The 12,154-nt window shown below is 30.7% G+C and overlaps 1 protein-coding gene across 4 annotated transcripts in view; it reads right to left on the bottom strand.

The window, feature by feature from the left end:
• Window positions 1-12,154, bottom strand: part of PSPC1 (paraspeckle component 1) — an 84,738-nt gene that overhangs the window by 20,455 nt on the left and 52,129 nt on the right. The window contains exons 7-9 of one of the 4 annotated variants that reach the window (XM_045567709.1): window positions 10,634-10,691; window positions 7,124-7,293; window positions 4,650-5,144 (exon numbers count right to left, since the gene is read on the bottom strand). The exons of 2 other annotated variants lie outside the window; for them this stretch is intronic. In XM_045567709.1, coding sequence (XP_045423665.1) covers window positions 4,959-5,144; window positions 7,124-7,293; window positions 10,634-10,691 — 414 coding nt within the window. In that variant the 3' untranslated portion in view covers window positions 4,650-4,958. Of the gene's footprint in view, window positions 1-4,649; window positions 5,145-7,123; window positions 7,294-10,633; window positions 10,692-12,154 lie in introns of those variants that run through there. One more of the 4 variants, XM_045567710.1, reaches the window with a different exon arrangement.

Genomic DNA, 12,154 nt, shown 5'->3' with positions numbered 1-12,154 from the left:
AAAGAAGCTAGAACAACACAGAGTACATATCAGAGATCCAGTCAGAGAAAAAACATAGAACATAAGGACTGTGGCTACTCATTTAAGTATTTGACACTAGTGCATATACGTATAATTTCTACCTCACAGGATACACAATACATAAATTAATCAAAATGCAACGTTGTCTTGACAGGACTAGAAAAAATTTTAGACAAACATTTAAATAAAAATAGATAAAGATAAAAATAAAAATTTAGATTAAATATACATAAAATTATCAATTTTAACATCTTCAATGCCACCAACAAACTGCTTATAGAGAGCATTTTGAAATGTAAAGTCCACCTATATTATTATCAATGCAATGCAGGACACTGTATTAATTTTTTAACTCTAAAAACTTTCTTATTGACCAAATTTATTTTAAAATGTGGGGAAAATTTAAAAAGAAAAAAAGAAACCCATGTATTCAAGTTAAGTACACTTCCACTTAAATCTATTGAATTCTAGTGTTAATTTTGAGACTAAAGTGCCTCACATGAAATCTGGGTGATTATATTCTATGAGACAAAACTGAAATTTTATTTATATATACAAACAATACCATCTTTTTTGAAGTTCATTTCTTTAAATCAGAAAGACAAGCTGAAAGGAATAATTCTGACTTTTCTTTTTTTTAAGCACAGCCAACAAAATATAATTATCTGTTGCAGAAGGGGGAACTGGTAGTGATAACTGTGATTCAATCCATAAAGCAAGCAACATACTTGAAACAAGTTTTTTAAATGTTTCTTTACAAAACTCTGGCTACCTAACTTTAAGAATTTCAGTATCCTCAACCTGGAAATAATGCATTTCTGTTATTCAAAAAGAAAACAAGATGTCATAAAACAGAGAAAACATACACTGTTGATTTCACCAGGTAAATAAAAAACAAAATCAAACAATAAAGAAGAACCCTTAGAGATAAGTATAATCTAAACATGGTTTTACAGGAAAAAGGGTCAAATAAAATCAAAACATAACATAGCTCTGTAATAGGGCCTTTAAATATTGCCTTACAAGTTTCAAACTTCAATCACTAATATTATTCAGTAATTATGGAAACAAAAAAATTTAAAATGTTTTTACAAGACATAGAGGATAGTGCTTTTGATATTTTTTAAAAATCCAGATTCTAAAGATCAGATAGTATGAAATTTTTTCTGCAATTCTTCAGTACTTCTGCAGAGTAACTGTCTGTAAATTACCTGAAGGACAGTCATTTGGGAAACAGTAGGCATACTTCATTTTAAACCACTAGAAAAAAGTATGAACACAAGAAAATGATTTATTTTTTAAATTCAATAATGAAGGCTGCTGGAAAAGAAACAATGCTATTAAAAGTAGAAGACTAGTCTCAATTTATTTAATCATATGTATTGCATACAATGAAATAAATCCACACTAGACACATAAATTAAGAGACTTGACTTTTTGATTTGATGAGGAAATTCTCTGGTATAAAACTGACTTAAAATGTTCTTACTTTTTGAGAGAGGATGTTGAAATATTTAGGGGGGAAGTCTGCTTCTTTCTGAAAGCCTGCTACATTCTGAAATAATTTCCCACCCCTCAAAAAGTCCATGCCTACAAATATCTAATTATACAAAGGAAACCACGAACTTTTAAATTAGGAAACACGTATATGGATATTCATTGTCTTATTCTTGAAAATAAGAAGTCTGACTTTTTGGATCACTGGTATCCTCTGACACTTCAGGAATATAGTTTAATATATCAGATGTTGTAACAAAACTATTAACACCCCAAAAAAATTTAAATACCACCATACTCTCTAGGTAACTTTCTCTAATTTTTCGAAGTGATCTGGCCCTTTTAATTTTTGACTAGTATCATTTGACACTAAATTTCAAACTTTTCAAGCTTTTACCATACATTTTATCACATTCTTTCACAAAACTTATTTCAATCACACATTTATGTCCTTTTCTCATTCAGAATCTATGTTGTAATTATTAATATCAACATAATTCCAATGTATTAATTAGTGATTATTAATCATTCACATTGATATTTCATAATTATTACAGACTTTTACATATAAACACTAAGTTACTGAAATAGTCAACAAGTATGTTTCTGAATAAACTGTAAAGGTATAATTTCAATTAGTGTTTGAAAATCAAGAGTGAAAGTTTCAGTCACTGCCCTTGTTAATAATTCCTATTTCTATTAAAAGGCAATTCCAGCTAAAACATATTTTCCTTCTAACAGTACCAATATTTTAAGGTTAAAAATTAATATTTAATCTCTTTCACTGACCACTCAGCACTATCTTTAGATAGAAAAATCCAAAAAGCTCAAGAAAACAAATAGAATTTTACAAAATACAAGTGAACTTTAAAACCTGCATCTGTCAAGAAGAAAATCAATGTATTTATTTTCAAAAGAAACAAAAACGGGGCACAAATTCTGACATAACACAGTGCTAGAGTGGAACAATTAGAAAAATGGGTGTTCCTTTATTTTATGCATATTAATTACAAACAGCATATGAAGCCTAAGTCCTGTAGACTTTAAAGTCAGTACTTCAAATCACAACACAAAAAGAAACATAATATTGTGGTATTATACTAAACTTGTTTCATATTGCCTTTTATGGAAAAAATTATGATAGCATAAATAACTTCATAGTTAAATTTAGAAAGCTAATATTGAATTTCCTCTTTATTTTTATATCTACCACTTTAAGCAAATGACATTAAAAAAATCTTCCTTGGTGTACTAATTCACAGGAAAAAAAACTGACTAAGCCAGTTGCAAAGTTTATCTATACAAAACTGTACAAAAACGCTAAGAACTGAATAACTAGGAGTTCAGGGATGCTCCACTTGACTGTCACTCAGAAGCTGACTGTTCCCAGGGTAAACTTGGTAAATACTGGAACAAGGATTTTCTTGATGCCGGAAAAAAGCTGTGTAGAACTCTGTTCTTGGAGCCAGAGTTGAGCCTGGACACTAAGATGTTCAGGAGAGTAAGACATCTCTCTGTGCACTGGCTTTCAAACGTTCTTGAATGAATCACACAGAATTTCACAGCCTTGGCCAAAGGTAGCTTGGTATTAACATCAAGGAGTCAAGATTCTCCCAATCTTAATTCAGCTTTGAAGTAAAATATAATGCTAAAATTTACCTAAGAATTATATGAATAAAATATAGATGACGGGAAAGGTAGACTTAAGTACAATATATGTCACTTAAATTATAATTAATATTAAAATTCCTCCCCAATTAACATCACAAATTGAAGCAAATCCCAGTCTCCATCACCTCACACTCAAGAAAAATGTAATAATCATCTTCAACTATTATTTTACAATCTCTAAATCATGTTTTCAAAGAACTGCCAAAAACAAAAGCCCATGAATAGTGCAAATTCTAGAAAATAATTCCATCCACACTATTGTGTCTAAAAACTAGAACATGAAATAGTACATATGAGAAACTTAATTGGTACAAAAGAATACATCTCAATTATGCTTTACAACCAACTGCTTTTACGTAAGACTTTAACCACATTTATTTCTTTCCAAATATGCTTTCCAGCGAAAAGAGAAACCAGGGAAAAGTAAAAAGAACTATTTACACACTGTTTATTTAAAAATAGCATATTATCTTTCAGAAAGGTGCTAAAAGCATGATATAATAATACATTGAAAGGTTATATGAGAAATAACCATGCTATGATCAGTGTCTGATAAATTAGATTTCTGGTATAAGTTAAATGTATCATTCCTTAAGTGTAATTTTAAATAAACACGACTAACATACAAATTTTTAAGTATAATTTTGTTTTGGAATAAACATTATAATTTGATAAAATCAGTTTCTCCCTAGCATTGAAAATCAAAATTGAAAATAGGTATTTGATAGTAGAGGGATCCAAGCAGATTACTATGACCCTACCCATTCTTCTCAAGTTAATTCTCTGCTTTTTAACATCACCACCTGAACTGTAGTCCTTGAAGACAGTCCCTGCCCATCATAGAAGTTTTACTAGAGAGACTTACCAAACTATGGAGAAATATTTAAACACTGCAGAGTCAAGACATTTTTTAATACGTCTAGAAACCTACATTCTCCAGTAATGTCTAATTCACCATGAATCACAAAGCAAATCCTTAATTAACAACCAACTCAACAGTATTGATTTTAAAGAAAATGTACCACTAACTGTACAATGATAAACGGGCAGACAGATTCATACTAGACATTATAAGCAAAAGAGATTTGCCTTCAAACAGGTTTTTCAAGATTGAAAAGATTTATTTGGAAAAATCAGCACAAGTTAAAGATATCCTTAATAATCCTTCTTAGAATACTTGAATATTCAGAATCTATATGAAATGTAGGCAGCAACTCATTTCACATAACATTAATGGCTTATACAAATTAAACTCCCATACCCACCCACTCCCAAATATACTACTCTATCTACCACGTATTGACGTTAGCTTTCATTAAGCTTCTATCTTCAGGGCTACTTGCACAAACTAAAAAGCAAAATAATCTTCATTTTTAAAGGACTAGGATTAGTTAAAGCAACCAAAGCATTACTGTTACAGCAAAGTTTAGTAAGACCATAAGAGAATACCACTGGTAACATTTTTAAATTATCCAAAATGATTTCTTTATTGAGATTAAGTAACTACATAGATTTCACAGTACTATGGCATACTTATATTTAGCTAAAGTCACAAACACATTTTAACATTCAAAATGATGAGCATCATCATTACCATTCTAATCTACAAAGCTTATGAATAAAGAAAAATACAAAAACCTCAAGTTTTACAAAAAAAAACTTTAAGTCTACATACATTAACAATAAAACCATTTCTTCCAGGTAACAGATAAAGTATAAAGGCATACCACTGACTTTTTTTTTCTATATTGCCAGGAATGAAAGAATGTTTAGTATCTACGACGCTTATTAGGGCCTTCAAAGTTGGCCCCTTGACTTCCTCTACCAAAGGCAGCAGGACCACCACTCACAGGACCCACACCACTCATTGGTGCTTGAGGGGTTTCAGAACCTGTTCTACTCCCCATAGGTGAGCCCATCTGAGATGGTGGCCCTTGGGGAAATCTATCATTGTGCTATAATACCACATAATAAATATGAAGTCCATTTGGAACACGCCAAATATAAGTGACAAAAAAATTGGCAAAATCCCAAGTGGTGGTGTCATGAAGTTCAGCAGAAAGTCCAGCAGAATCAGGATCACACATAGAAGGAAGAAAGGAGCAATTTAGTTAGTTACTATGTTTTTTTTAAAAATGCAGCATCTGAAGATTTACATATTGCTAATGCTATGCCCCAATTTCATGAAAAAACTGATTTTATGGCATAAACAAATGCCATCTTAAGCCTAATCAGTATTATAATAATGCGCTGATTGCTTTTAAAAAAAACTTATATTGCACAAAACTATGCTGTGAAACTTTGCTTTTTTAATCAGAGAAATAAAACTGGGGAGCAGCATCACATTCTTTATAAAAGTAAACATTATAAAAATTTTTAACATCAATGCTTTTAAGACAGAAAGCACTAGTACAAACACAAAAAGAATTATGATTTCAATATGGAAACTTCTGAGGTGTTTTCCTTGAAAGACTATTATTGTGAAAATAGATTTAGTTTTAAAAGTTGATAACTTAATATGTACTGAATCAAATATTTTAATAAACTTCACAACAATAACCACACATATTAATCTCAAAGTTTGAATAGAACTCCCTAAAGTGCAGCAGTAAAACGTCAGTGCAGAAAAGACCAAGAGTGATATTTAAACAAACTTTACAATTTCAAGGAGGGGGTAGAAAAATGGGACAGTTAATGTTACTTGTAAGTTACTACTGATTATATGCAACACAAAAACTTTACCAAAGTAGTGTAAGTCTGTACTAGCTTTCAGACATTTTACTGTAAAATAAAGCCTCTAATGAAAGGAACAAATGCACTAACTGCATTATGCGCCATCTGTTGGTAGTAGATACACACTGCTTCTTTATCTCCCTGTACAAACTATCATTTAAAAATCCCAACTATATGCATGTCCAATTTTTCCAAATTCTTAAGAGTATATAAAGCAAATAAATTAAAAAAATCATAAACAATGTATTCATCAATTCTAAGATGTACGATTTATTACTTTTTAACAATCACAATGAATTTAAAACTGACGACATGTCTGAGTTTAACTGGCAGTGCTTTTCCTTAGCAGCAATGGCGCCTTAAGATTTGATATGGCAGTTCCAAAACTAACTGCCTTTTCAAAATGTACAATCGACCAATTTTTCTTTCTAAATGTCATTTAAAACAACATTACCAAATACTCAATGAGAAACTGTTTTGCCTATATAAAGCCCAATTATAGAATGATAGACTTTAAGAGAAATGATAAAAGGTATCATTCTTGATACTGATATTCAAAGATAAAAACTGCGACTGAAAAACCTTCTTTTTATAATATTTAACCCACACGAAGATATCTTCACACTCTCAGATCCAGAAGTAAAACTGTCCACTTTAAATTTAATAACAAATGTTAATTAGCAATTCTGTGAAAAGGATGCAGCAACGTATGTTTAGAATATACACAAAAACTTCAACGTTAATTATACAGTTAAATTCTTTTAAATAAATCATGACAAGTGATATTTTTATCAAAAATATTTACTGAAATCTGTGTTTTTACACATATTGGAGTTCTGTCCCCACCAAAGGTAAGGAGGTCACACGGGTAAAGAACATAATCATAAAATTTGACCATTACATGGAATGCTCGTAAAAGGTGGATGCAAATTAAAAGACTGAAAAATATCTAATTAATATATGTATTTCCTATACACTGAGATACCACAGCATGCCACAGGTGGTAATCCTGATTTGTGGGCTACTTAAAAATTACCTCTTATACATCAACATGTAACTTCACAAAATTGTTTTTTCTTCACTGGTTATTGATCTCTACTGTCAAAACAAATGATGCCACATTATAATAAGTGTGAAGTTATCTTTGGGGCAGAAGTGTATATTACTGTATATAATCAAATTAATGTTTATGATACATTACCACTGCTCCATTATCTGGCATCATTGGAGTTCCCATATTTGCAGCTCCTTCTGGTCCCATGGCAGGACCAGGACCCATTGGTGGGCCAGGTATAGTTCCTCTGTTGTTCATATTCATACCCATCATTGGAGGAGGACCTTGGTTACCAGCAGGTGCTGGGCTAAACGCATCTACGTAAAACAATCTATACTTAGAGCTGTCCTATCTTAGTTTAGTAAACATTTAAAATTTAACAATACTTACGCAATCTATATAGCAAGACCATTATTATAAAAACCATTTTCCTTCCTTAAGAAGGGAAATGGGACATATTAATCTATTCTGCAACAGAGCATTACCCACACTCTAGAATGTTCATCCCCAAAACAAATGTACATATAACCAATGAGGCAACTATTAATTATTTTAGGATATTTAAGACTGTAACAGTTTGAAAGTTTTAAAACATCATTATTTGCTATAGTCTGCTTTTAAACCAAATAATCCCTAACAATGGTGACTAAACTCTACCTGTTTAAATGAACAAAGGATCAGCATTTAGAAAACCACTTAATTGTTTTCAAGTCATGGCCAAAAACATTAGCAAATAAGTAAAGTTGTGAGAGGGAAAACCGTTTCCTGCGATATATATAAATAAAGATCACTATAACTAAGCACTTGGTTTTATATATAGTTATTGAATAACCCCCCCCCAAAAATTACAGGAGGTACTTTTTAACTTTATATTGAAAAATGCAATCCAACCAAAAATAAACTAAAATGACTCATAACCCAGCTATTTGGATCTCTTCGACATGCTCGAATTCTAGCAATGAGGACAATCATTTGATATACTTCAAACTTTTTCATCAAAAAGATATCCACCTATCTCTTATTAATTGAAATAGTGTTTGCACTGTAATACCACATATATGATGGTCACAAATAGAACATTTTTAAGTATTTTCTTTGAAATTTTTTTCCTAAGTGCCATGTTTGTTTATCACCAAAAATTCAAAACAAAGATTAATTCCAATTTAGGGTTTTCTTCTAGTATTTCATTAGGTAGGTCAATTTTCTGACACTCAGAACTCAGGTTCTCAAACCTATATTATAAAAGGAGTAGAAGTCTTTATTCAAACCCACAACTCTACATAATCCATAATGCAGCTGAACTCTGTATATGGCTGAGTCCAAGGAGCAGCTGAGAGAAAGAAGTCTCATTTCCTCCCAGGGGGTATCATATTTCTGTTCTTTGAATCCAATCCCCGGGAAACTTGCAACTTCATAGGAAGGAATTATTTTTTTAATCCCAAATGCTCTTGCTGAGAAATCTACCCCTTTCTTTATTCAATACTTCCATTTCCTCAGTATAGCTATAAATACCCATTTTTAATAATTTCCACAATGTAGAAATGAAAGAGTAGAGACACGAAGAAGAGTAGAGAACAGTATCTAGGAAGTGTCTTATCTCATCTTTCCTCCCAAAAAACAAATTAAGGACTAATCTCTCTCCCTCTCTCTCTCTCTCTCTGTCTCAGAATGTAATGGCTACATTTGTGAATTTGGAATATCATTATATATAACTATGGGTATAAAAAAATAAAAATAGTATTTCAAACTATGAGTAGTTAACTGAGACCCTTATTTTTAGTAATTACATCTTCTACCACATAGCTATAAATAAACTAAATTTAAAGATCTAAGAAATGTTAGCATTATCTGGTTACCTGAAAAGTAGCTTTATAATCTATGTTTTACTTGGTATACAAACTAATGATACACCAGAAAATATGCTGACACATTCCTTCAATGTAATTTGATGGGATATGACAGTTTTACCTACTCAACAGCAACCCAACTGGATGATAATGATTAATAACTCCAGGAAACCTTTTTATGAAGCCTCACATTGCATGAAGACTAAAGAAAAAGTTAAAATGGACTGAACTTTAGTAGAATAAATGCTAAAAGGTAAATAAGGTTGTCTGGGAGAATGATATGTCATGAAAATTTTTAATTCTCTTGAATCCTTAACTAAATGAGGACTGTAAAATTATGTCCTCATACTTCTGATAAAGTTGCTAATCAAGCAAACAGAATACTTTTGGAGTCTCTCTGCACCATCAGAAATGATTTTAAGTTTTATACCATTTTAAAGCTTAGTTCTGATGTTAACGACAATCTAATAATTATAATGGCCTTTCAAACTGCCTACAATCCACAATAATCTCACTTTTACAATCCTGAAAACCACATTATCTTATATACCATCTCAGAATTTACTCTAAAAAAGACAAATACTGCACCAGTAGTACATTATTATATACTCAACTATGCTTCATAATTTACAACTTACATATTCTTGGTTCACTATTTCATGCATCAAATGTACTAAGATCACAATTAAGTTCTTTACGTTCTTTAAGTTCTTTATCACAATTAAGTTCTATAAACAGCAATAAATGATTTCAGATCATCTGAAGAACTGGCATCAGAGGTTTTTTTAAAAAATGAGCTAATCACAGAAAAATTGCTCAATCCACATATTACATGTTTTCAGTTTCATTTTAAATACTATATAGTCTAAGAAAATACTGGATTTTGTAAATGTGTTCATGTTAGGTATATTAGATGCTATGGTAATGCAATCTTTAAAACAATATATACATTTGAGTCATATAAAGATTTTTAACTTCATGACAGCTTTCATGGGACAACTTAATGTGAAATTAATATATACACAAAATTTAATTCATTATCCAATATTTGAATGTATGGCTTTACAAATTTCAATTTTAATAAGACCTATGATACTTTACACTAATTTTTCCCTCAGTATATTTACTTGGGACTACTTCCCTGACAATCTGGCTATATATGTCAATCTATATTAAAGTAGGTAATGTAGGTATTTTCCTAAAAACTTCACATCAATTGTAAAGATATGCATTAGCAAGACACATCTCATTTCCTTAACAAATCACAGAGGTCCCCAGATGGTGTACTTCTGTGCACAATACTGCAGGTTAAGGGGAAAATGTTAAATATTTAGTGATTAGCAGCTTCAAAGTTACACAAAAATCTAGTTTAAAATAGAAATCTATAAAATGCTCTAAAAACGTTTAAAAACACAACTCAGAAACCAACTATTTCCAAGGGGAAAAAAGCCAATCTAAAGGTATGAAACTTGATTTTAAAAGCACAACAGAGTTGTATTACACCATGTAATGACTAAAGTAGTTTCAGGCTGTTATCAAAATCTGGTTTATAAATGTCTTTCATTAAACCTATCAAAGTATAACATAGCTTTTACCCTTCAAAAAAACAAAATAAAAATTTTCTTCCTGGAAATTTATTTTTACTATAATTGTGTTTTATTTCAATTTAATAAAGGTAAGAGATTTCACTTTTACAAGTATTGGTTTCATATTTTAGTTTCTTACTGATATGCAGATACCACAAACAGCATATACAGTCCCCCAAAGAATTACAAGGAAGTTACAGAAGCCTTTTGCTTCAAATCCCTACCTCCCATGTTTATTGCTCCACGGGGACCCATATCACCCATTCTCATTTCCTGTTCTCTCTGTAAGTAAACATAGTTGTCACAGTCAACCTATCGATCTTATGACTTTATATTTCCCATCTAAAATCAAAAAGAAAAGAGTGAAATGGGACATTACTTTCCATTAAAATTTTTGAAATTTTCCATCATCATTTACTTAACAAGAACACTGAAAAGAAACTTCAGTCTCCCAGGCTATATATACAGATATACATATATATTAGTGTATATACATATATACACTACAAATGCTTAGAGCACCCAGTTTATATTGTAAGATTAATTAGTGAATCAGATTACATGAAATCGACCACAGATTATTTTTAGTATTTTTATTCTAAAAGATCAAAGACATATGCCTAGATTTCAGGCATAAAAAAATCTACTAATAATAACCACTGGGGCCAATTATTTTTTCCTCCCAGGCCACTGAAGTCGTAAAATAGAAATGACTGTTACCATGTGTATATTGAAATATATTCAAATATGCAATGCAAAACAGCTTTAGAGCACTAAGCTAAAAATAAAGTAACAATTTTCGTTGTCTAAATATAATTTATTCTTGTATATTTATTCAACTAGTCAAGCATTATTTCATCCAGCCTATACATATAACACAAAAGTCTCTACTCCACACAAACAATTATTGAAAGCTTGACATAACACTGCTTTCCTTTAACTGAGCAGCAATTTTACTTAAAAACCTAAATTAAAGTATTACACAGCTGGCAAGTTTTGAAACAATGTGCCCTTGATAGTAACTACAACACAAGAGGTCATACAAATGTTCAAAATGTTTGAAATTTCATTACAGAAACTGCTTCCTAAAAACTCTTCATTTACCAGTAATAGTTATATAGAATTAACTTTGATGAAATCTCTAGGTGAAATTACTCAAGATATCACATTAAAATTGCAATTTTATCTCAGACAGACAAGTACGCTAAATGTAGCAATCATGAAAAACATTCTATTATGAGACAAAAGCAGCAATGTTTAAAGAAAGGGTAATTATACTTCTGGAAAGTAATCTTACTAAAATCTAAATGTTCATTTAAAATTCTATTTAATAATATAAAATACTGGTGAAAAGCACCCATGATACCTGGAAATAAAAGCCTATGATGGAAACATAAATGCTATCAAGCAGCAAATGGCTCCTTTAAAAAAATAAAAATAAAATACTTGCCTACCTAACCTAAATGGAGATACCCAAAGATAATCTTTAATGAAGTTATGGTACAATAAATGAAGCTATGGTACAACAAAAATACCACCATGGGGAAAAAAATATTTTGTCACATTATTTAGAAAATTTAAATATCAAATCTTTCTAAAAGCTATTTTTTAACTTTCCTAAAAATAAATCTCTTCTCATAAAACTTTTGACTATTAATGGATACTATTACGGACCAGCAAAAAAAAAAAGCTAGACTGTAAGGTAACACTGGCTACTGAGTCAAGCATTATATGAATAAACTATT

This window comes from Lemur catta, chromosome 13 (genome assembly GCF_020740605.2).
Source record: "Lemur catta isolate mLemCat1 chromosome 13, mLemCat1.pri, whole genome shotgun sequence".
NCBI lineage: Eukaryota > Metazoa > Chordata > Mammalia > Primates > Lemuridae > Lemur > Lemur catta.
The sequence above is the reverse complement of the archived record's forward strand: the minus strand, read 5'-3'. Positions and strand labels throughout refer to the sequence as shown.